This window comes from Centropristis striata, chromosome 4 (assembly GCF_030273125.1).
Source record: "Centropristis striata isolate RG_2023a ecotype Rhode Island chromosome 4, C.striata_1.0, whole genome shotgun sequence".
Taxonomy (NCBI): Eukaryota; Metazoa; Chordata; class Actinopteri; order Perciformes; family Serranidae; genus Centropristis; species Centropristis striata.
The window spans coordinates 14629671-14656814 of record NC_081520.1 but is presented as its reverse complement, the minus strand read 5'-3'; the positions used below and the strand labels follow the sequence as shown (position 1 = coordinate 14656814).

Here is a 27144-nt window from a genome sequence, read left to right as displayed (position 1 = left end):
CAAACCAAACAACCCATACAGACATTGCCATTATTGAACTACAATGCCCATAATATATTTAATATTTACTGGATCCATGGTCAAGTGGCTAGCAATGGTCAAATGTGAATTCAGTTAACATGGCTGACATAAAGTAAAAAGAGATATGATAATTTAACATATTTTTATGCATCAGTTAAGTATTATTTAATGATTATTAAATAATGTTATAAATGAAAATAGCAATAAAGGAATGGATTGTTTCACAAAAACAAAAATGATCAGGGTTCTGGTTGGCACAGGCCTGGATTGGATATTTAAACTTGTTGAAGCCAAATAGATACTTTCCAAAACTGTCATCGGAAAGCTCTAGTCACTGTGTACTGTGGGCTGAAGGATGCGCTGTTCTTCACTCCAATGCCAGACAGTCTCACAATTTATTACTCTGTGTCAGTAGAAAAATCATTAGAGATATACTGCATTAGTCTACCTGTTATAAACTTCATTGGAAAAGACAGATAGCAGGTGGGCCTCTTATACTGGTATCAAAAGGGCAAACAGCTTTGAAGCCCCTCTCAGTACACTGAGCCAGCAGACTGATACGTGACTCATTGCCCAAGAACACAAGGTGTGTGAGGACAAAAATCTCAATTCAGGGAGCATGGGAGAGCTCAGCCTGAATGAAGGCAGTCACACTGGCTCAGCCCTCATTGATTTCAGATTACAATATCATTTGAGTGGGAGTTCAACGTGTGTACTGTTAACTCCACTCACTTTTAAGACTAATAAATTATGTCGTGCTTATGCCGAGTGCCACTGTGCACCTGCGTGATGACTGACTTAGGCAACTCCAGTTAGTGTCGCCGGTGCTGACTAACAGGAAATCTGATGAATCACATTAGCATTCAATATGTCATTATTTGTCTGTGTAGAATGAAAGACTTTGTGTGTATTGAGTTGGAGAGCAAAGGGAGGAGAGGACCAGCAGAAAGCATAGGGTGAGGGAGGTAGGATGTGGGGGGCACACACATCTACCACGGAGAGAAAGAGAGAGGAGAGGTAGGGTGGAGAATGGGGGGAAAAAAAACACCCACTCTTTTACATCAGACTGACGCACGAGTGCTGACAGAGATCAGATAGAAAAGGCCACATCCCCCTCCCCTCCCCCCCCTCCCCCTGAGTCAACTGGAGCATTGGTTGTGCTGACGTGGCCGTGGAGTGCCAGCCTTCCAGAGGAAGCAGCCACGGGAAAAACATCAGTCCTCCTCCACAAAACGGCAGGCTGCCACTGAGCCAAGAATAGCCACAAACAAGCTGCCCGTTCTGGCAGTGTAAACAGAGGCTAGGCAACACTTTGGAAACACCATCATCTCCCGTCAACATCACATAACCCGTCTTCACCTCCACGCCTCCTCAGGCAAGCCGACAGGATCAACTGGTGTGGCGTGTCTGAGTTGAGAGGGGGCTGGAGGTTACCGCGGGGAGATGGGGATAATTGTTCAGGATGGGTGAAAAAGCTGAAGCAGAGACTTATCAAGGGCCAGACACATGTCCACACAGATGCACAGGGGGTGGAAAGGCCACTTTGAGCACCCACCTGCTTCCTTGTGTCTGAAAGTGGATAGAGATCATTACAAACAAACTCAAGTGGGGTTTTTGCGCATGTCTCCTAATGCATACTGCAAACCGAGGAAACTTGGCAGACGTGGCTCTGGAATAAAGGCAACAATCCAAGCAAACTGTCAGGTTTAATCGGATGTGCAAATGAACCCTCAATTAGATACGGAGAATAAAAGGAAGAAGAGAAAACAAGCTAGAGGGTGTTAAGGGAAAGGTGTAAAAATCAAGAAAGGCATACAGACAGAGAGAGAGGACAAGAGCGAGACAGGTAGAAAGACAGAGAAGAGACAGAGTGGTTTCATATGGGAGCCGTCAATAAGCTCTCAATGGCAACATGATGAACTGTGAGCCTATAAAGATGGAGCGGGCTTGATTATTAATTAGACCTAATAAATTGTCTCCATCCACAAATAAAGAGGAGAGAGACAGCACGGGCAAGTGAAGGCAAGCAATCTACAGTAACTGACAGAGTCAATACAACAAAAAGGTACTTGTTTTCATTAAAACCTTAACCTTAATTCTTCGTAATGACACTGTGACAAATGGTTCTCTTTTTGGATGGCATGGCATGTTTCTCTTGCAGGCAGGAAAGATCTTCAATCAATTCAGAGGGTTGTAATTTGGAATAAGCATAAAATTGTATTAGCAGATAACAAAGCCACGGATGTGTTCATTTATCCTCAGCCAGGCTATTTCTTCACAACGTGCCCTTTAGCATCAAACCACCACCAATCTAAGCACATAGAGGAGGGGAGCAAGTGGACAAAGGAGGAAAAGGGCATTCTGTGTTGATCTGTGTGCAAACCAGAGACTGAGGGAGGAAGCGGTACAGTAAACAACTGAACAATTTCATAAGAATAGCATTTTTTTTAGGTGTAAGTAAACTTTGTTTGAATTCCTGTTATTTAAAGACATCCGCATGGCTCTTAAAACCCAACCAGCATGAATGACGTTTACAGGAGGGGAGGGAATCAGTAACCTTCAAGCTTGTGCTTATTACAGAACATTACACTGCTGCTGCTGTTCTCAGCCAGACGAACCCTGAATGAGAGAATGGCCATGACCACAGGGGCCGGGTTTAATAATTAATTATTTGGCTCCTTTCTGGATATGAAGATTCCACTCTAAAACCATTGTCTCCTCCTGTAATGAGAAGCTAACCTCACAAACCCAGTGATGTTGGCAATTTAACAAATACAAAAACAGCTGAGTGGACATGGAATCACCTTGTTCCTCCAGACACCTTGCCCCCTGAAAAACATTATTTTGTTTTCTTTGTTCTTTTTTTTAAGGCAGCCTTCCCTTTCATCATCTTCTATCTTCCTCTTTACCTTTTCTCCCCTCCTCCCCCCCTCGCATCCACACAGCAATAGGAGAATGAGTCACAAGCTCAGTCATTCTTAGAGCTACTCACTGCAGAATCTGTGAATGAACCTCGCCTGTGTGTGCATTCACATGCACATGTTTGTGTACATGTACTTGGAGTTAGATGGGGGTGGTGCAGAGTATAAAAATAATGTGTGGCTAATGTGTCGGATGTTTACGGTCCAATTACATGAACCATATGTGATGATTTTTGTTTGGGAGAGGGTGCAGGGGGTAAGGAAACATGCAACCACCCCACAATTGTGCGCATGGCTTTTAATCTTAATGGATACAGCCAAGGCCATGCAATTTTATATGCTGTGTATTCCCAGTAAAAATAATGGACCAACCAGCACAATACCTGTACCACCAGCCACTGTGCAAGACCACAGTTTCATGATGTTTATGTGTCTTTGCTATCCACTCACTAGCTACAAAGGAAGGCTTTGCATAAATAGAGAGGGTAGGAAATGAGGAAAGGGAGGCAGAAAGACAGCGTGTCAAAGAACATAATGAAAGTCAGCGTGAATAAAGGAGGGATATGCTTCTTGAAAGCTGATACTTGTGTTTGTCTAGTAAAGCTGCTGATATACATACACAGGAGATGCTAGGAAGAATGCGGTTTTCTTAAGACATTCCGACACTTATTGGTATTCTCTCTGTGCTATTTTAAGTAATTCAATAAACCGGTTAAGACAGGAACTAAACCAGTGTCTCCAGTTCCTAGGTATTGGGCTAGGTTTCTTCAATATCTTGAAATATGTGATCTTTGACCAACTGCTTCCTATGTACATTAAAAAACATAGTCATCATTTATGTCATGTTTGAGTAATAGTATCAGTATCTTTTTATATCTACTCTGCACTCTGCTGGATAAACTATGTGTTGGGCTGGCTGTGGCTCAGTTGGTAGATCGATCGCCCACTGATAGGAAGCTTGTGGTTTGATCTCTGATCTTGGCAGCCTACATGTTGAATATCCTTGGGCAAGATACTGAAACCCACATTGCTCCTACCACTGCATTCATCAATGTATAAATGAATTCCTGATGGTGGCAGGTAGCAACATTTAGGGTAGCCCCGGCCACCAGTATGAATGTGTGTGTGAATGGGTGAATGAGTGCAGTCTGTAGTGTGGTTGCAAAGGCTATAAAAGCGCTATACAAGTCCATTTACCTTCTACCATTTGATGATGACACTGTTTCTAAATTGCTCCAAATGTTGTTTTCTGCATTATATAATTTGTTTTCATATTGGACAACATGTATGCCAAAACCAATAGATGATGATACGGCTGTGATATACAATATTGGCCCATAATATCGACTGACTGATATATTGGCCTTGCTCTATCATTTCTGCAACTTTTTAGCCTTTTTCAAATGCGTTTTCCACAAAAGTGCTGTAACAAGCTCTGCCGTCATGTCACCTTAGGACATTCATGCTGATTCTGCAAATGCGTATTATTGGTGTCCATTCACGTTGCAATCAGGCATTGCAGAACGAAGTGGGAGGAGACTGTAATGCCCTATAACAGAGCAGCGACAGTATATGTACAATAAGCGATGGCATCTGCGATTTCATTCAAAACAATGTTGGCGGAAGAACTGCCCGTTGCCGTTTCTCGCTGTAGAGATTCTATACGTTTGGCTGTACGGATCAGGACAACAGGTCATATAATCTATTTATTTATTTCTGATCACAACCTGGTCCTAACGGTGCTAATTAAATTGACTGATACCATACATTTCACGATTATTTTCACGTAAAACCCTAACTTGCCGCGAGCAGACACGTAATGGAAAACGTCTATCACAGCAGTAGAGCCCTCTAAAAGTAAATTCCAGTGGAATTTCTCAAGACAGACCATTCTTGTGTATTGACAGTATGGATACCCCCTCACCCCCTCGCCACACAATGTCAGATGTTCAACAGTGCACATCCTGGCTGCTCAGTTTCAGGCACAGGGGACATGACAGCCTCAAGTCCCTCTGATAGAAAATAGACTAGCTCCATCAGGAATGAGATGAGGTGTTTCACAGCTATGGCATCACAGATAAGGGACAAGTAGGCAGATGGACTGACTGACCGACCGGTATCTAACAGAGGGAAGAGGCAAAGGACAGTGGCAAAATAACTTGAAATTGAGGCAGGTGTCTGCGCACACACACACACACACACACACACACACACACACACACACACACACACACACACACACACACACACACACACACACACACACACACACACACACACACACACACACACACACACACACACACACACACACACACACACACACACACACACACACACACACACACACACACACACACACACACACACACACACACACACACACACACACACACACACACACACACACACACACACACACACACACACACACACACACACACACACACACACACACACACACACACACACACACACACACAATGACACTCTTAAGCTCCCTGTCTAGATGCCACAATAACTGTCTTATTTTTTGTGGGAAAAGGTACATCTCTATAAGGCATAAGAAGCCAAGTGGAACTGGATGGTGCTTTCAGCCATTCACCAGAGACTGAATCATCCAAAGTGAAGTGAATCACCTGCAGACTAAGTCAGATAAAGAAGTGGATCTAATCAACCCAATGGTCCTGGTGCTGACTTGCCTCATCAGTCACCAAGCTTATTAGGTGGTCTATCACTTGGTGCCAGTGATACAGTCCTCAGATCTACAGTGGCAGACACTGAGAAAAGACAGCCCAGGAAATGCTGGGTGACATGGGGGCATGTCTACTCACATACAGAACTCCCCTTAAGGCAAGGAGGACAGCTAGCAGGAAGATACTAAATGACCACTCTAATTAGCCTCTCTTGCTAAAGGCCCCTCCTCACAGGCAGATATCAAAAAAAGAAAAACGGCTTCCATAAACTGCCTTTTACAAGGTTGTCTGTTCATATTGAGAAGGCTGTCATGCGCTAACACGTCGCAATTACACACATCCAACTGCTAAAAATACATAATTGAATAAACAAATTGGTGTGGGATGGAGCAAATCCTCAACTATACGTGATCAGCCTGGCTTTAGAACTGTGTCACGCTGTTCCTGTCAGTCCATACTAGGGTAAAAGGTGAAAGCATGCATATGTACAACAGACACTTAAGTGAACAAGGATAATTTGTTGTTGTGAACACACAACAAACCAAACCATCCAACCACATGTGCATACATGCATACATGCCCGCACGCACACACACACACACTCTTCTTCCACCCTCCTTGCACCGCAAGCGGTGAGTCATCCCTCTATTCACGTCACCGAGAGATGAGTGCACCCTGTGACAGGCCAGTTAGTAGCAGTCACACTGATCTATGTGGCACCTCTCTCCCTTTGCTTCTCCTCTGATGGAGAGACTATGTATGCTCGCTCCCTATTAGGAAGGTTTACTCAGCTCATAATGGGGGGCCGGTGTGGGAGCTCAGTCAGACAGGAGTAGGAGAAGAGCCCCGGCTTGCGGAAACTGTATGATGGCTTCCTGCTTGGGCAGGATCACTTTAAATCACCATTTTTTCTTCTTTGTCATCTAAAACCAGATGCCTGAGGCCTATTGCACAGGCCTATTGTCTCGCTTTTATTTCTATACATCACAATGTATAGCCAAAGGCCCCAGACAAGAAATACCAGTGTTTTTCAACAGTAAGACACTAAACACTGGTTTGTACATGGGTCATTAAATTTATGCTAAAATGTTGAGCGCCTGCCTGCTGTGGTCGCAAAGGGTAGCAATCATTATTCACACACAAACCTTTATTATGCTGACATCCTTTATCTTTCTTTATTAAATCAAATTGAACATTTATCAGAGAAAAGAGTGGCAGTGAGCTCACAGAAATGTCAATACACGGAGGGATGTCCATGGAGCTTAACAAACAAAGCAAATCATTTTCAGATCTATGATTTCCCGGGTAACTACATTTTATCATAATCGTTTACAATTATGGCCCCACAGCTCTACCTCCTACTACTCCAGCTGTCTTCCGTTCACAATGTCAGCGACGTGTTGGAGCCAGACTTCATTGTTGCTGTCACAAAGCCAGTGCAATCACCAACAATTGAGGAAAAGGAAATGACTGCCATCAGGAAAAATAAGAATGTGTAACACATCTTACTCAAACATCGCCATTCTGCCCTAACTCCTCAAACAACACACTGTGATCCTGCCATATGCTCATTTTTACATTATGACAGTATATCGATGCACAGTTCATTTCATCATCTGTCACATTAAACAGGAAGAGCAGTGTGCCAAATGAAAAAAAATCTTAGGGAAATTAGGCAGGGGTAAAGCATTGTATATTTTAGGAAGGGAATAATGTAATATTGTAATATATTTGTTTGCTCAGTTTCTGGACTTAAGAATAAAGATGATGGTACAATTTCTTGGGTTCAGAAAGCAGTTTGTCTGTATTTTTACCTGTTATCTTCTACACGTATTGTGTTATTTATCATGCAAGAATACATGATGTATTTAACTCCTCTTTGTTTAGTCACTATGAATATTAAGCAACTGTAATGTGAATCGCTGTGATCAAGCTTGATGAGCTCAGTGTCTCTTGAAAAACATCTAATTTTGTTAAAACATATTGATGCACTTACATAACATGTTCTTTCAAGCTGTACTATTCTCTACACTGGCTGGAACCATAAGATGCAATTATGTCATTGAGCAGCCTGGGAGCTGTGAGACATGACTGTCATCCTGTTGTCATTCCTGTAAAAATACGTCAATGCTTCACAGCCAATCCCCTCCCCTCTTCACCGAACACACTGAAAAAAAAAGCTGAATGAATCTGGCTGAAGGTGATTGCTGAAAATAAAGACATGAAGGCAAAAAAATAGCTCTGTCATTCAGATTATACTTACACCTATTAAAATCTGACACTTGTTAAGATGATCAGACTTGAGCACTTACATGAAACTTACTGTTCGTTCCTACAACCATTAGCACTCAATTTTTGGGATGTCAAAACTGGATTTTAAAAAAGCCTCCTGATTTGTCACAATTATCTACATGTTCAATTAGACACATACAACCAAACAGACTTGTATTTTTGCATTTTGTAATATACAGTAATAACACCCTCTCTTGTCTTTAAGTCTGTAAGTTTTGAAAAAAGTGCATATCCGTCAAAATGTTTTCTTTGAACACAATCTCTTTGTTTTGGTGTGCAATTTAACAGACGACCAAGTTAAAGATTTTAACTTTAAATTTAAAGTTAAATGACACATTTTGTTAAAATTACAAAATAAGACGAGCAGATGAAAATGGATGGATAATATCAAGTTTTTAATTAGCTGTTGTGAAGAGTTGTCTCAAGTGATGTTTAACATTTATTGTGCTAAACTTCATTTTATTGTCTTTTCATGTAAATTTGCATTGCATTATTATTAATTATTGGGCTCAGAGAGAGAGAGAGAGAGAGAGAGAGAGAGAGAGAGAGAGAGAGAGAGAGAGAGAGAGAGAGAGAGAGAGAGAGAGAGAGAGAGAGAGAGAGAGAGTGTAGAGGCAGCTTGTATGTAATGAAACTTAAACTAGGCAGTATAGTTTTTTAAGCTGATTCAATTTTTTTATTATCAAATTAAATGATTCTGTCTTTTTTCCCCCTAACTTAAACTGTATTGCCCGGCACTAGCCATTATCAACATTTGCTATTTTAATTGATTTAGACAAGCCTCTTAGCTTTTAAAAGATGTCAGGGTATGTGCAGAGTACTAAGCATTATAAATGAACCATACATTTCCTGGAGCTTTTCACAGTGTAAAGAGTGTCGACAAGAAGACATTTGTCTTGCAGTCAGAATGCTCTGAAACTCACTCTCGATATGTTGACTGTTTTCACTAAAGCACTTTCTAATAAAGCAGGAAAACGTTGCTGACTGAATATATACTGTACCTCTTGGTACTGTTAAAAGAATCAGCCTGTACATACAGTATGTTGCATGTCTATATGTTTAGTAAGAATTTTTTTCCCAGCTGTGAATAAAATCGTGATAATACCGGACAATTTACAAGAAAGGATTTTAGTACGATGACTTACTTTAATCATTAACGTTAGATCTTCCCTAAAACTGAGCAGGAACAGTTGATGCAGCTGTGGCAGTGCTTTTTTAAAAATAAACTTCATATGCTTTTTTTTCTTTTGGAAAAGATGACCACTTCTTCCTCCATCCTCCTCTTAATCTTCTTAACATTAATATATAAAAATCATATTTTATGATTTACTTTTATGACTGGATTATTTGACAAGATGCATTCAAATCCAAAATCACACTAAACAGATATAGGTGTAATAACGGAACAGCTTTCTTACCTGTGATACACTGAAACTGACCATCCTCTCGTCGAATAGTGAAGGCCTCACCTGGGTTTACCTGCACCAGGATTACCTGTGGGGAAACAAAGCAACAATTAATTTTGACAGCTAAGTTACCTTTCACATGGACAACTTTACGTGTGAACATTGTTAAATGGAAGCAACAGAGGGTTTTCTTTAAAAGTCTCTCTGTTGTTAGAAATCTTACAAGATCCTGAGGTTGTCTGAGAATTCTCCTCCACTGTTCTGGTGTGAACAATAGCAGCAATATTTTGTGAAAAGCACACAACAGACAATCTTAACACCAACAGTGTTTGGTGTTACACTGGTGATACGGTAACCTGAAAATCGTAGTGGAAAACTCAAATCCTTAATCTCTGTTGAGAGCACTTCTTAGATGCCTAATATGTCGGCAACACTGGCAGAGACAGGTACGAGCAACACAAAGTTGTCTGCTGTGGGACAAGTGCTGCAGCCAGTTTGCATTGCAGTAGAAACATTTTAATCACAGGGGGGGGGGAATCAATAAATGTAGCTGGGATGAAAAAAATTATTAAACCTTAAGTGTGAACACCAATAACCACTGCCATAGCTGGAAACCCCAATCCATAGCACACTTTATGTGTCTGAAAAGAGGATGTTGAATGTACTGTAAAAAAAAAAAAAAAAAAAAAAAAAAAAAAAAACACACACACACACCAAATAATCAATACTTCAATTATGTTTGACACCAACTTTCCCTGTCAATTGTAAACTATCATTCATAGAATCTGGGATTGTTTGTTAAAAGCAGCACAGTGAAATAATAATAAAAAAAACTGTTTCAATTTCACATAAAGTGTGAACTGATGAACCAATAACTTGAATAAGGCAACAGAGAGAAAAATATTAGTCTGCTACGCAAGCCTTGCCTCTGGAAAAACACATAAAAGCTGAACAGCTAATTATGGTTCGTGATTATAAAAAAATGAACTTATAATGATGAAATTATGGTCCGAGCGTCTTTCACAACACATCATATATTTAAACAGCTGCTCATTTTGTAAATCAGTTACATGAAATTGTTTAATTTTTAACTTGAGATTTTACAAGACTAAGAGTCCTCTTAGGTACTGTATATATGACATAAAACAACATTCATCAGATGCTGCCATCAGATGTAAAAACTAGGGAACAAATTAAGTAATTATTATTTCAACCCATTTTTAACATTATACCATATGTCTAAAAAGTCTAATCTAACTGGTTCTTTCTGGTAAAGCACATCAAAAAACGTTGTAAACCTACTTTTGCTTTTAGGGAGCATTTTGCCTAAGTATCCATATAAAAGACTTTGACATAATCTGTCAAATCAGACACGTCATTGGATTAAATACTCAATAGCACTGACTAGCCACCTAATGTATCAGGATGTGTCTTGTTGCACTTGTTGAATCAATGAAAGCAATTTGGCTTCATATTATCATTTGTATTGACTGTTTCTCCCCATACCTGGTTTTAATGCGTAGAAAACCAATTCTTCCTGAGTTGTCAGTCTTTACATGCATTTTAACAAGCTCTAAACTGTTAATGTCTCCATCTTTCATTTATTGAATTCATCAGGTACACAGTGCTACCCTACACTGAGTCATGCTGCTTCATTCTGTCATCACAAAGGACTTAAAAATCAGAAATGAACAAGAAAAAAAAAAGCCTCATAAAAAAGGATCTTGTCCAAGGAACAAACTTTTCAAATGATTTAACATCCATGACAACGTCACCTTCTTTTGACAAAAGCCAAATAAATCTAAAATTATTAATAGAACTGACGACAAACAATGTTTTTTTCATTCACTGATCAACAGGTCAGATTATGTAAATGAAATCAGGATACCTTGAAACTTCTCCCTCTGAATGATCTCAAATTCCTCATTCTTTTAACATATTCTTTTTAACTCCAAAAGAACACAGATAATTAGGTTTTTGTTGCCCGGCTGTGTGTGGGCGCTAGTTACCTCACTCTTGTGGAAGTCGCTGTCATAGAATCTACACTCCCCTGGCAAAGGGCTTTGGCTACGGTTCTCTTCAAGCACAGAAATCATCAGCACCTCCATCTCTGACACTGCTCCCATTCATGTGCTCAGCAGGGAGAGGAAAGAGCCCTTTGACTGCCACACACAGAAGCTCATATGTTCATACACACCCACATAGCCAGCGTCAGCAGCAAGTGTAGATGGTGGGTGGTGGGGGGGGTTGAGGGTGGGAGGGGCATGCGGGGCAATGGAGGTCTAATTGAATCAAAGTCTAGGCACTTCACAGTTGGGTGCATGTGTATGTTTGTTGTCCACCCCCTTCTGTGTGAAGCAAGCACCCTTCCTACGATGATGGCTCCCTTTTCCAATTTAATCTTAACATTGGAAGTTACATTGAAATCAATACTGAGACATTCACTGCATGTTCATGAAATCACAAGGAAATTTTGCTTGCAAGAGATCTGACTGCTACTTACTGTTGCCCGCATTGCTTTTTCTCATTCAGGCGTCGCTATTCACGCAGTCTCAGAGAAAACAAAAAGATGCTCCAGGGTCTAGCAGACCCTCCACCACTTCACCCAACCCTCATGAGAAATCACATGACCTGCGATGCTAACACATCTGGCTGGGCTGGTCCTTTACACCCTCCACTTCCATCAACTCCTGCACAAAATCCAGGAAGAAACTGGCGAGAGGCAAGGAGTGCAGCAGGAGCTATGTAGGTGGATGGGGCTTAGTCTCTTGCGCTGGATGTAGCCTTCACAGAAAGTGTGGCGTAAATCTCATGTTTGCTTAGCCTGGTTCAGCCTCATCTGCTCCATAGCGGCACTCTCTGCAGCAGGCGGCTTGTTCACTCTTGCCTCTGGCTCCAGTGCAGCCTCCCTACCGTCAGTATCCACAGCAACCCCTTCAACAAATAAGCCACAGCGATGTCCGCGCCAAGCCTTCAGAGAAGGGATTGAAACCTTATCAGCAGTGGCCACTCTCTGCAAAAGGAGGCGGATGAGCCCAAGAAAGCAGGACCAAATATGAGAAGGATGATGCCTCAGTTTGCTATTCAGTTCCCTTCTTGCCTCTGTCATTGACTGTGTGCCAGCTCAGTTAACGCCTGCTGTGCTCCTTAATATGGTTAATTTCAATAGCATTCCATCAGGGCGTGATCATAACACAGCTAAGCCGGCAAAGGTATAAGAGTTCCATAGCGTGGGGAGTCCTTTGTTCTGCCTTTTTTCACAACAACAACAATGGCGTGAGGGAGCTGAGCGACCCACGCAGCTTCTGAGGCGGACATATACGACTACGCTACAGTCCCTCTCCCTCCCCCCGCTTCTCTCCCTCCCCCTCATACTCTCTCCGGCTTTCACTCCCATTCACAGAGCGACATGCCATACACCCTCTCTTAATACTCCGATCGATGTGAGAGGAGATGAGGTGGTGGGAGTTCAATTTCAGAGCTCCAGCGTTCAGCGACAATTGCACCCTCGAGTTCTTTACTGTCTTCAAAGATCACAAAGCAGCCCACTGACAGTCAAAACAGAGACAGTATTTGTATAGCGACACAATAAACAAGAGCTTGCAAGCATTCACTGCTTCTGTAACATCTGTCCTCATTCATTCTAAATGGATCATTCCTTAAAGCGACAGTGCTGATCACTTGATCAGCATGTGCCAAGTTAACAGATAGTCTGCGTCACCGATACTGCTGCGCAAGGGGTACACCTATGGCACATCCTCTACAAAATGAAATCCTACGCTTCTTTTTTTTACTCCATGTAAAATGAAAAAGAGATGGATTTAAGGACTTAGATAAATATAGCCACAGGCAGCAATGATCAGGGTTTAAGTATAATAGGCGTATGAAGTAAGACGACTTTAGGGAAATAAGGAGGAAAATTAATTTTGGAAGAAGAAGAAGAATGCCAAGAAAAAGAAACAGAACCGAGCACACACTGCAATAAAGGGTTTTGCATTGATTAAATAAATAATCTGTGATAGACATGATGCTGAACATCTGCCAAAATAAGAATTTATTTTTTAACTACAATTAAGGAGTTATGAACAAATCGCAGTGAAAGAAGGACAGAGCCCCATGTAAGCTGATTTTAAAACAAAAAATAAATAAATAAAAACAAAAACCTAAAAAAAACTCATGCAGCTTTTTTGTATTTTTGGCAGGGAAAAAAAAATGTCTCCACATAATTATAGACAAATGCCATTTAATTTGATGGTAAACCAAAGACCACAGCAAAGCCTTGTTAAATCTACTATCTATCTATTAAACTGTAGACAGTTAAGACAGCTGTAAGCAGCCTCAGCAACTAAATAAACTTAATAAATTGAACCCTTAATTCAATACTATTAAGACAAATAACCTGATACAGCAGCTTTTTGGTTCCTTTCTGCCACTCCTTGCATATTTACAGCACAATTCAAGGCTGCTGTTAGAGAAAAATGTCCTAAAAAAAGAGCCTGGAATTGGAATGAGGTCTTGGCCAAAACAACTGCATAATATTGTTTTGGGGTTTAGAATAAAGACAGGTTAGTGGGATAATTAAAGGCATTTTCATTAATATGTGCTTAGATGCTTATATGCTTCCAACCATCTCCCTTTGGAAAGGATTGCCTCATAATGTTACATCAATGGCAACAGAGACAAGACCTCTAGCTTTCCCATTTTTTGAGTAGCATTATCTACAACATGATTAGTAACAATATGTCAAGTAGCCAAACACGTTTGCATAATTCCCAGAACACAAAAGATGAGTACATTTTTAAGGTAAGTCAAGTTCCTCTTCTGATAACTCCTTTTGCTTCTGGCAACTGCCAATCATAGTTATTCATCCATACACAAACCAAGCTTTTACATTTCCCCTGAAGCTCAGCTCTAATAAACTTAGAAATGCTGAATTTACAGTGCTGCTGTCAAATAGATTCAAGTTCTGCCCAAGTCTAGCCCTATAGAACAAATGTGTCATTGAATGTGAAGCTGCTATGGTGACTTTATTTGGAAGTAGATAGAATCAGAAACAGTGCTAGGATACTGCAAAGGTTACTTTTCACGCAGATGACTAAGCATTTGCAATGTGAAATGGTTTCCTGGTCACATTCACAACAGGGATTTTTTAACAGGGCAATGGATGGAAGAAACCATGCATTAGGAAAAGAGGGACAATAAAATAAACTACCACAAATTCATAGAACACTATGTCCAAACACTGCATCGAGTTCACACCATTATAAAGATTTTCATCCACGTATGAACCCTATGCAGAGTGACTGTGGATCAATTAGCACACACTGTCACACAGGTGGCCACTGCTGTGTTTTATTACCGGAGAGAATGGGCCTGCTCTGTGCGTTCATGGCTGTTAGCTCTGACGTTTCTCAGCCCTTGGTGACTCAGAGTTCAGGTTTCTCACTATTTGTTCCTCTTAATTGTTTACTGTGCGCGGATGTGGACTAGCAGCTGGGTGGACAGGAAACAGGAGCCAGATGACACAGGGAAAATCCTGCCAGTGGCGGAACTACCCAGGACTACTTACAGAGCTTCCCTGCAGCTGACGACATATACCAACTTGTCTAATAACAATTCAAGGCAATTTAATGAGCCTCCACTGTCCAGGATCCCCTGGAAACATTGTATGATGGGACAGTAGACTAGAAATGGACAGAAAAAAAAGAATCTTTGGTAGGGGTGTGCCATATCGTATTGTTCACGATTATACCGCTATATTTTTTTTAGGGGTAAAAAAAATGCATATCATGATATTGGCAACATTCCAACTTCTTGACATAGTGGTGTAAGGATTCCCCATTAATGACCTAGACCGTGGCGGCCTGCTGTAGTCTCATGTACTGCGCTAACGTCACATTTCAAGCTACTGAAAGTATATGTAGCCTACACTATTCATAATATCAAGTTATTCTGCGTTTTGTCTCTGGTCAGCAGAGTGTCTGTCACCTGACCCGCACCTCTCCGTCCTCCTCCGAGACATGCGCGCGCATTAACACATTTAAACACACGCACTGAATACAGCAAGCTGCATCTGCGCACACCAATCTAAACACTATCAACCTATCCGGTCTTGTCAGAGGTCCAAACGGCCCAAACACACTGTGATTATGCCGTTCGTTAGCCGTGAGCTAACATTAGCTAACAATTAAAGTTGTTTTAATCACAAAAAGCTACTATTACTTCCTGTCGCTAAACAATGCAGCTTTCAAAATAAAAGCACAGAATCCACAACAGAATTTACAAGAATACTGTCAAAATGAGATGCCTTAAATAAAACATAGAATAACCCTCCTTTACAATAATTAATTAAAATAGGCAATGATTAAGATCAGTGTATATGATGGAATAGTGGCATTAGAATGTGTGAGAGGCACCAAATCTGGGCTTTTATGAAAAAAATGTCTCTAGTCCACACTGTCTAGCTGCTCCTTGTCCTAGTGGAAAGCCCTGTTGACTGTGAAAAATGTTATGTGAGGTGTTTGCTCACATTTAGCTCTCAAAATGGATGAGATTGATCACATTGTATTATAAAATGTACAAAATTTTCTCCGGGGCCCCCCTGGACCACCTAGATGGTTATTTTTATTATTTGCTAATATTCAAGAGTCAAGAGTATATTTTTTGTATTTAGCAACTGTTGAGATTCACAATTTACACTACATTTAGATTTATGATTGATTTTTATTTTGTTGTACGATTTTTATTTATTTATACAGACTAAAAAATATTTTTCTATATATTTTTCAGTATTTTTTAATATCGTGAAGTATATCGTTATCTCAAAAATATCGTGATAATCTTTTAGGGCCATAACGCCCACCCCTAATCTTTGGTCATGCTGTAGCAAGTTCTCATAAATATTAGTAGCATCTTCTTCGCCCTTCTAAAGATCAAGATAATCTGTGAAATGTATTTCAGGAGGAAACACTATCAAAGCACATATTCAACATGAAACCTGAGCCACACAGTATTTTCCACCAGTTTTGTTCACTATGATAACAAGCTTCATGTTTCCGCTCAATGTCTATATTTACTGTCATGAATAATCATCAACCACTACTGACTGATTATGACCTAGGGCTTAGCATTTGGTGGTTATAAGTGTTTAATGTATTATGATTAAAAGTGACAATATTACATTGAGTTTATATGGTGATGTCCATTTCAGGTACATAAATAACACTAAGAACTGAACGATGAAAAACACACATTATGTCAGTAATAAAGGACATCTGCAATTACATTTTTCCCCCAATAACTACTCAACACTGATATGAAAGTATTCATGAGCATCTATGTCTATTGGTTTGGTACACCTAGAATTTGTCATGTCTCCCCTTCTCTCTAAATGTGGTGGGACTTCATTCAACTAATTTCAAAAAATGATTTATTATAGAATCAATAAAGAAATGAAGCCAGTATTAATCTGGGTACATGGCTAGGATTATTGTCGTGCTAAATGCCAAATCAGCACACAAATAAGTGAAGATGCTGCTGTAAAGAGGATTTTACTTGTGACTTTGTGAAACTGCTATTTATCTTTTGGCTCGTGCCCGCTGAAAATTTCAAATTAATTTCTGCAAACTTCAGGCTTGTTGTCATGTGCTTTTTTTTTTTTTTTTTTTACCACCTCAGGAGTGTCTTCCATCTAGCTCCTTTACCACACAGCCCAGACTTGTGAAGTGCTGTACTGTGTATAGTACTTCCAGAGGAATCTCTCATCATAGCTAAGGCACTTTAAACTAATGTCAGAGTTATCCTTGGGGTCCAGGTCAGCTTCTTGGCTAAGCTCCTTAAAGCATGGTCACTGTGTTTGGTCAGTCAACCTGTTCTAGGAAAAGCCAAAGTATAGTTTGGCCATTTGAAGCCTTATTCGCTCGGCATATTTATGTTTTATTCTTTTCCATAGACCATCCATAGGTTTCTCACAGGTTTGTCTCCCTCCATCCAGCCAGCAGGTCAACACTAAAATATCAGTCAATACCAATATCTCTGTATTCATTTAGACACGTTGTATCATTATAGACCATAAAATGTAATTTTAAGCTAACAACACATTCTGCTCATCTTCCATTTAATTAATATGTGAGGTACCATGATTTACCACAGTATCAATCAGAAATGTTGACATATGATGTTTTAAACCAGAGTAAGCTTAAAGCTTTCAGTGCATATCTTGATCAATACATAACTTGTAGGGGTGGGAGGATATGCTTTGGTCATGATTCGATTGTATCACAATTCTTGATAATTGCGATTCTACAAGTATTGCAATTCAATATAATCAATAATTACAATTTTCTTTTCCTTCTTAAAAACAAACAAGTTGAATCATACAATTCTAGAGATGATAAACCATGAATGTTGTTCCCATAAACAATGCACATCATAATGTGTCAGTCATCCCAGCAGCATTTATTTCAACTGAGACAAAAAGAGGTTCATAACATGAACAGCATTTTTTTTAAAGTTTACAGCTACATGAATTGAAATGTCCACACAGCACAAATGTGGGCTAGTTTTAATATAATTAACTTAATGTGATGAATTGTTCAATAGATTAACCAATATGTTTTATAACTAATAAGTAAAGTGCTCTGACTACTCAATGCTCTCTGAACTAGTGCTGTAAGATAAAAAAAAATAAAACACTTGGCCAAAATAGAGCCTCTAGTGGTGGATTCTGTTAACAGACTGTGCTCTTATTTGAAAGTTGCATGTATATAGCTATAGGAAGAAATAGTAGGTTTTTGCGATTAAAACAACTTTAATTGTTAGTTAATGTTAGCTTGCGGCTAACGAACGGCATAATGCAGCAGTGTGTTTGGACCTCAGAATGCCCGGACAGATTGATAGTATTTTGTTCGGCCCATACACACACTTAGACGCACACGGAGAGATGATGTGGGGACTGGACTGATATAGACAGGTAGGCACGTTCCTCTATCATGCTGGAATCAAGTGTGATTTGCAGTCTGGACACTGAGGGGTTAACATCCCCTCGAGCTCTGACTACAGATTGGAGAGACTCCTGCAGGAGGACTATGCCGCTTATGAGTGCTTTGGGACGAGGGAGGGGCCGCCGGCAGCACCACCCGCGGGTCGTTAAGAAGAGTAAGAACGAGTCTCCAAAAGTCTGAAAAGTCGCTAAATATATCATCAAAGTCGCTAAGTTGGCAACACTGATGGCAGGGCCGAAGTTTTCTGGACACCGATATGACTTAACATAATCGATTCCGGGGAGAAATATTGATTTTTAAAATCACCCCATAAAAAATTTCGATATGTGTACATGAATCGATTTTCCCCCACCATAACTTGCACTTTGAACAATTATTAAGTGGAGCTCAGATCAGTATTTATATTGATTGATTTACTTGATGAAATATTCAGTACTTGGGTCTGTTCTGAATATTGGTGTACAAGTAATGGTATGGTGTGTCTCACTGGCTTACAAGAAAGTGTCCTAAACTCTGCTGAGTCACGCACTGTCCACCTCCTCACAATAGTTGACAAATAGTGGGCTCACCCTCATCTTCACAGATGAGTCAGTGGCCGACCAGGAGACGAGCAGAGGTGGGTTGTGTTTTTGACACAACATCTCGAGGCCTCTGGCAACTTGTGAGGGGCACATGTCCAAGGCCCTGTCTCCTGTGTCTGGCTATAGCATACAAGGCCAGCACTAAAGACGGCTGAGTCCGGAGTGAGGTCTCACTATCCCACAGTAACATTAGCCTACGCATGGCACAAAGCCACAAGCAGACCACACACTCATGGCTGTGTGCTCCCTGTTCAATTTGTGTAGTTACTATTTAATGCTGAGTGTTCTCACACAACCAAAGCAGTCAGTGTTTTCTCAGCTCATGTCATACAAGATTTTAAAAAACAACACAATTATGTTTGAATATCAATGTTGGAAAAGCAAGGAAATCAAGCAGTTGAAAAATCCCTTCCTCTTCCATTCACTGTTCTTTCTATGCTACCTCAAAAGTCCTTTGTTGTCTTAAAAGATCCTGTAATTACTTCTGCTAAGGTTATGTTTTCATTTCGGCAGCAGGATTACAAAAAAAAAATAAAAATCTGGCCAGATTTGTATGAAACTTGGCCTTCAGTTGTTAAAATGGTCAAGAAAGAGGGGCTCTGAAACGCAGGCTAGGGACATTTTTCTAAAAGGGGTTTTCATCACTTTCATCATCAGTTTTTCTGGTTACAAACAGAGACATGAAAAAAACATCTAACCAGAGGAATATAAAAACACAAGCACAAAGAACGTGAAAACATTAAATGGCACGTCTAATGAGAAAGGGTAATGAACAAAATGGAAGAAAATATCCATAACCATCAGCACAGACAACAGCTAAGTACATAAGCCATTAGTCGGGCTTAAACATTGACAGAAACAGACTGATTCATCCGTTACCAATTTAGCTACAAACCAAACGGCAGGAGCAGGAAAAAACTTGCAGGGGAGGGGGGCTTAAATGGATGGAAGCAGTGAATCATACTGTAGCCAAAGTCATCTCTAAAAAGGAATCATCTCAGGTAATGACCCCAAGACAACAGCTTCCTCTCTGACTCAGAATAATTGGTCCAACAGAGCGTTAATACCAAGCCAAGACTGAGATAAAGAAACCAAGAACAAAGAATGAGGTGTCCTTGCTGCTTCTCCAACTAAAGGTCAGAAACAGTGGGGTCAGCCATCGCTGTGAATCCTCTTCACTGTCACCACAGTCCTGCCTCGCTCTGTCAGGGCCCAGACCCCTCCAGTGGTTCCTGCTCCTCACTCTGCAGCTGTCATGATATTTACACACCTCCTCAGACACACATCACACATAAAGCCACATCTTATTCACAGCAATACTCAGACAACGGTCCTTGAAAAGCCCCTACATTGAATAATAAAAAAAATGAATGTCTTTTTTCCATCACCACCAGGAAACACTACGAAATCAGTCACATCAAATCGCCTTATGCATCATATGTGCTCTAAAAGGGTATTAAAATTTGTGCCAATTCTCATTGAGCAAACTAACATAGCTTTAAGGGTTTATACAATCAAAAATGATAGACACTGTGAAGACAGGCATGCAAAGATGCACCGATATGTATGAGTATAATGGATAGTATGTGTGCTTTTGTGTGTGTGACCAACTCACTAATCCCTTTACTGCTAAAAAGTTCACAATAAACAAATCACCAACCACCTGGGGGTACAAAAGGGCAATGGAACTATGCAAAATGTGAAACAACCATAAAAGTCAACCTGAAGCAAGCTAACCATGTTAGCATTAGCAACTGCACACTCACCCAGCTCCTCACGGTCAAATGTATAAGCTGAAGTAATAAGCTATTATATTTGCAAGGACATGCTCCCATATAGCATTGTTGAAAAGTATGGCTACAGATTGATGATACTGACCCTGACACCACAGCGCATAATATCCAGTTCAGGCAGCAATTCAGTGAAAAATACATGCGTAATGGGTGGTGCCCAGAAGGTCCGGCCTTGTGCTTGCATTGTTTGCTATCGTTAATGCCGCTGTATGCTTCTTTTTGCAATGGGTCCTTCATCATAAAAAAAATATTCTTTGCTATTGATTTTTGCTTTTTTTGCCACTGATAATATTGGTTCTTAGCTAACGCCCTTTAAACCTCAATTTTTTTATCAAATTTAAAATATCAAATAATTTCATATTTTAGCTCAATGGCAATAAATTGTCTCTTTAACTTATTAAATATAATGTATCTGGGTATTGATATGTCAGAGAGATACACTAACACCTCCAGTGCAAAAACAAAGTCGTCACACAGTAACTGCTCTGTGTTATCCGATACCTGTTATTCCTCTTCATAGTACATTTCAGCTATCATGAACATGCAGTGTCTGAAATTGGTGTGAGCAGCAGGGTGGTAATGATGTAAACCAGGAAGGAACAGCATCATTTTATACCTCTTGCTTTCATAAAACACTGTAAACACTGACAGGGGACGAGTACAGGTAATCGGGTAACCTTTGTGGGAGGTGGTAAGGTAACTGAATTCCATGAGAACAACACGCTCACAGCCCAACACAACCAGCAAAATTTGATCCCTGCATGAACAAAGCCTGATTCGGGCAAAGGATTTTCCACTGTGGAAAATGACAAGATGGCTGGAAAGGCATGTTTATAGGGCAGCGCTAATATTAGCAAGTCTTATCTAGACAAACTGCATAAGACTGAGGAAATGACGGAAAAGATATCACTGTGGGTTCCACGCTGTCCCCCAGGAAGTCACGGAAACTTAAGCAAATCGAACTGATGACCATCAAAATGACAGGGAAATCACCCAGGCTTGTCAAGGCCACTCAATCTCACTCTGACAAGAGATGATGGGGGATATCACCCCATATCCTTTACCCATACAGCATAGGCTGTTATCAAAACCGAGAGAGATATGGTTCCTAACTTAACAAACACCTGTTGCCTGTGAAATATGTTCCATGTGCATATTGCTGAGTGAGGACAGCAAATCCTTTGTTTCAATACCCATCTGTGTCATATGTGCAAATTTTGTTTTGCATCTGAAACAAGCCACCCAACAACTCAGGTTTCACAAGAGATACATACTGAAAACAGGTACAACAGTTACAACACAAAATCATAGAGGTGATAGCAATACAATAGAGTGAAAGTTTGTTTCTTGAAAATACGGCTTGGTTTGAGATACTGCAGTCTTGATTATTCCACTGCTGGAGCAGGTTAAGGCAAGGGTACAGTCAGAATAAATAAATTAATAAGATATATTTAAACCAATTCACACAGTGCCATCTCATTATTCTACAGTCATTATGTCAACCAACTCTACATGAAGTGATTTTGATTTATTATTGCCTGACACAAGCACACAACCCTGGCTCCAGCCGCTCCTGGACTATATATCAGGCCAAATACCACATTAGGGTTTCCCTGCTGTGCTGATCAAACTATACACCATGTAATTGCCTCTAGTGTTACTACTTAAAGTTCACCTGCCAAAACTCTCAATTTCACAGATGAAGTCCATGAATGTAGTGCATTTTATAGACATCTATATTTGTGGCTTCTTTAAAGCAGTCCAGTGTTATACTTGGAATTGTACAAATATTTCTGACATGTATAAAAAAGTTAGCAGAAGCTATTATGGCTTGGTTTCCATTTCATTACTCTGCTACATAGACTCAAATAAGCAACAGTTTAACAGCTGAAGGCTTAAGGCCAACAACAGACAGAATAAGCCAGAGGCACCACTTCTGACAAATCTCTTCAACTGTAATTATATGGCAGATTGCTAAAAGTCAATTTGGGCATAACAGACTTGATGCAGTAATTGTGACTAATAGCACAGAGACATGAGAGCAGAGGGGTCTGAGTGTACCTGCTGGGGGCCCTCTCCATTGACCATGGCTGGGGGTGGAGGTGAGGCCAGAATTGGGAGATCAGGGCTGAGAAGCTGGCCGGACTCCAGAGGTGGGGTGTGGTCTGCCATGTCTCCCTCATTCACACCACTGAGGAGGTTCTCCTGCAACAAAGACACTGCGATCAATGGAAATGCACAAAGTATACCGCAAAGATTTGTGGTATCATCGTCTTGAGTCTTCCAGCCAGTCATTAGACCAGTTCTGAGAGCTACATTTACCCAACATGCCCACAGGATGCGGCTTCCCTCTCCAACATAATCACTTTTGTACAATATGTCTTTATGTACTGCAGGTATATTGAATAATACAGCATAAAAATGTTTAAACATTCTTGAACAAGCTATGAAAATGATGGATGGATGGATGGATGGATGGATGGATGGATGGATGGATGGATGTGGATTTTTGTACTGATTACTAGGAAATAATAGGATCATACTTATCACTTCCAACTATCTTTATCAATTTATGGAGATGTTGCAATGTTTTTCATTTACATGATGGAAGAGTGACAATGGCACTGACAAAGACATTGTAAATATTATCTGGTTTGTTGACAGAACACGCATCTGCTATCCTCCATTGCTGGTGGATTTTTCCTCTAGTTGATGATATTACAGTCTATATGGAATTTAAAAATTCTGCCTGTCTAGTAAACAAGATATTAGGCATGAGGAAAATAACCTTTAAATGCACAGCTGTTTCCAGTAAAGACTTTGTGACAAGCTGAATCACACTGAGTGGGAATGTGACGCACATCATAATTAATTTCAAAACACATCCTTTGTATTCCACTGCTGGTCATGCACTCGCAGCACTCTCTGGCACAGCAGCCCAGTTGCTGAAATATATTTTCTGATGCCATCAATGAGCAGCCAGGTTAGACCAGCTGTTCCATTCAAACCAAAAGGACCTGCCCTCAAAACAAAATGAGGGATGATCAGATCAATTTACAGTTATAGGATGTAAACATGGTGCTGTAGCATTGTTGCTGATGTGGGTATCTACATCATTGATTACTCCTGTTTGGTAAACATTTGGTAGAATTCATTGCTTGATCTCCAATCACAATTTCGAGGGATACCTATGAATTTCAGTGCGTCATTTTTAAAAAAAGGAACTAATACAGACTGTACAAGGACAGCCTGCTCGGATACATTTTGCATGATCCAATGAAATGGGATTTGCATCTACCTCAATGCAAACCATGTGACTACATTTTTATTTCCACAGAAACCAGGCTGTATTTTGAATGATCTCTGCCAGGTGATAGTTACTGCCAACTTACTAAGCATAACAATACAGTGTTTAAACACCGATCTCAAGGGGGAGGTGCATATGAGAAGAGAGAAGGAAATCCAAATATTTGTGTATAGAAACGTTTCTCAGTCCGTATAACTAGTTTGCTCACATTCTTCACAAAAACAAACAAATATCCAAAAGGTGACCATGGAGACATGTAATGTCACTAAATTCAAGCAATCAATTAATGCAAATCTACCAAGAAGGGGATTATACATAAGCTCATGTCAAGTTAGGTTACAGCTCCTTTTAAACACTGCAATAAGACTAAATAAGGCAACACTGAGGACAAACCACTTGTGGGGAAAAATCCATGAAAAGATTAGATAGTTAACAAAAAAATCTCTCAAAGAACAACAGAACACCACAAGAGAAATGTAACATGTGTCCTTGAACCTAATTACAATCCAGCGCATGCGCCCCTAAACCTCACAGTGATCTGGCTTATCTGTCAGCTTTAGCTCCTCCCCTCCTTAAGCTTAAACAACAAAGTCAGTTTACAGTGTGATGGTCAATGAACTGGGTTTGAGGGAACTATTGCAGTACAGTAAAGTCGAGGACTGGCATGTGATTAGCCTAGTTTTACCAGCAGGCATTAGATTATGGCAGGGTCTTTCTGTGGTCATGAGGCCTCCAAGTCAATCACTGCTATCACTTAGCATATTACTTTATAACAGAAGACAATACAGTGAGGGTCAGTGAAATAAGAACTTACAAAGGGGGAACCCGGATCACAGGGTATTCTCTTTACATTACCCACGACAACCCGCGTTTCTCACACTTTATAAAACCCTAAATGGAAATTAAGTTTGGAAAAAAACCAATTCATTTTCTCAAATATGACATACATTAATATGGTAAATGGGGGAAATTAACTGTTTTTTTTCCAGTTATTAATTACTGGGAGTTACCTGTGGAGGCTGCATGAGTGTCATATTACCTGCACTAAAATATGAACACATACTGTTGGTACTTTCCTCTATTTGCTCCTACGCCTTCTTTAAGAAAAGATATGGATATAAATTTGCTGATAAAGAATTTGAAATAACCACAGACTCAAATTAAAGAGCGAGTGAAAAACACCAGCTGACTCTGGTGTTAAAGTGTGCATCACCTTTCCTGTTGCAGCACAATAAACTTTACTTCTTCATCAGAAATGTGATAACATCTGTTGTTGACTGTAGGTCACATTTGACTGTGGCTTGCAGAGCAGTCAATCGGTAAACAACAGCTGTTTTTCAGTTACAGTTTTGGTGAGATGGGGAAAACACCCTGGATGGATAGAATATTAAGACATTGTGCCAAGCTAGCACATCCGTTTATCCCCAATTATTAGCCAACGGCATAATAGTGATGAGGCAAAAATAATAATGATTTGAACATTTTGGTCATGCTCTAATAACGACTAAAACTGAACCAGGTATTAACCAATATGTAAAACCTGGGAAATGTTTCCCTATACCAGACAGCTTCACACGGTGCAACAGCTGGTTATCCATTTGGTGCATGTATGAATGACCCGTTACCCACTATGCTAACCCTATCTCTGCCTTACTTACCAGGTCTACCCAAGGCCGGATTAACCATGTGGGCAACTGGGCAATTACCCAGGGGCCCTCGGCCTCTAAAGGGCCCAGGGCAGTGTGGGCACAATCAAAATATCTGGTTATCGCTCGCTTATATGTTAAACTGTCCGTAGCAGTCGTTGCTCAAAAATGAATTTTGGGGTGACAGGGTGATTTCTGTTTAAAATGAGCTGAGGACCAAAATGCTACTTGATTCTAGATTCTTGATATTTGTTTGTGTCTTGTCTTCCTCTTTGATGGCTCTATCAATTCAATACATTTGTGCTGCTAGTAATAGGTGTTGTTAAATAAATATTGGATGCTTTGAAAGTGGTTGCTTACTTATTTTTTTGGGAAAATTGAAAACACTTCCTTCCCTATCTTTTTGTATGGTGTCCTTGAGTGCCAAGAAAGGCACCTTCCAAATAAAATGTATTATTTTTATTATTGTTATTATTATTATCTATGTAGTGGGTCAGTTTTGCCAGATTATACTGATGCTCATGTGTTTTGTTTTCATAACATCATATGTGAGTGAGTGGCCTTGTGGTGGTAGTTCTATGAGCGTTTGCACATCTGTACATGAAAATGCAACAGTTATTGATGTACTGAGTATATTAACTGTATATAACTGTAATGTATTCTGTATGTTGCAAGATTATGGAGATTCTGGGGTCGTGATGATGGGGCCCTAGAATATTGTTGCCCAGGGTACAGCAAAGCGTTAATCTGGCCCTGGGTCTACCAAATATAAATTCTGCATTTAATATCATGTCACACTGGTCACACAAAGGGAGGTAATGTTCCTTATTTGCATTAATAGATAAGTTAACTAGGTTAGCTACGTTGCAGCCAAGACAACTGTTTACTCTAGCTACAGGTGTGTGTGCTAAGCGTTATGTCATAGCTGTTATCTAACTGCAACATAACATCGCAGTCAGCTAATTCACAAATGACTAGAGTTTAAGGTTGCTTCGAGTTCCCTTCAGAGAGCATAGTTAATGCACCATAGACTGTCAGAAACATAAGGTTACTCACTCAGTCAGTCGGCACAGCAGCAGCAGTCTTGACTGACACGCCGATGATTCCTCTGCAGCTCTTCCACAAATGTTTAACGCCAGCGAGCTCCAACGACCAGCTGCTTTCTGCAACACCTGAGACGGAAACCTTGCTAGCTACCTAGATGAACATAAGACAAGGAAAAAATGTGACATGCTAGTGTCAGCTACCTAATGCTACCTAATAGCTAACAGTTAGCAAGATGAAGATGTGCTTTTCTCCTAATATGAACGACGATCGCTCGTGTCGACTACGCCTAAAACAGATCGAAGTGACTAACGAGCGACAGTGGTGATGCTAAGTATCGATAATGGTCGCCTGATTTGCAGTTTTATCGAGATAACTTTCCATCCAACCCTGCTCTCCGCAGAAAAGTCAGGAATTTCGCCATCGCTTTCAGGG

The 27144-nt window shown here is 40.3% G+C and overlaps 1 protein-coding gene across 2 annotated transcripts in view; it reads right to left on the bottom strand.

Moving 5' to 3' along the window:
* Window positions 1-27144, bottom strand: part of fndc3a (fibronectin type III domain containing 3A) — a 51520-nt gene extending 24376 nt beyond the window's left edge. The window contains exons 1-3 of one of the 2 annotated variants that reach the window (XM_059330519.1): window positions 26722-27144; window positions 22774-22917; window positions 9349-9424 (exon numbers count right to left, since the gene is read on the bottom strand). In XM_059330519.1, the coding sequence (XP_059186502.1) occupies window positions 9349-9424; window positions 22774-22884 (187 nt within the window). In that variant the 5' untranslated portion in view covers window positions 22885-22917; window positions 26722-27144. Of the gene's footprint in view, window positions 1-9348; window positions 9425-11839; window positions 12648-22773; window positions 22918-26721 lie in introns of those variants that run through there. The other variant, XM_059330520.1, reaches the window with a different exon arrangement.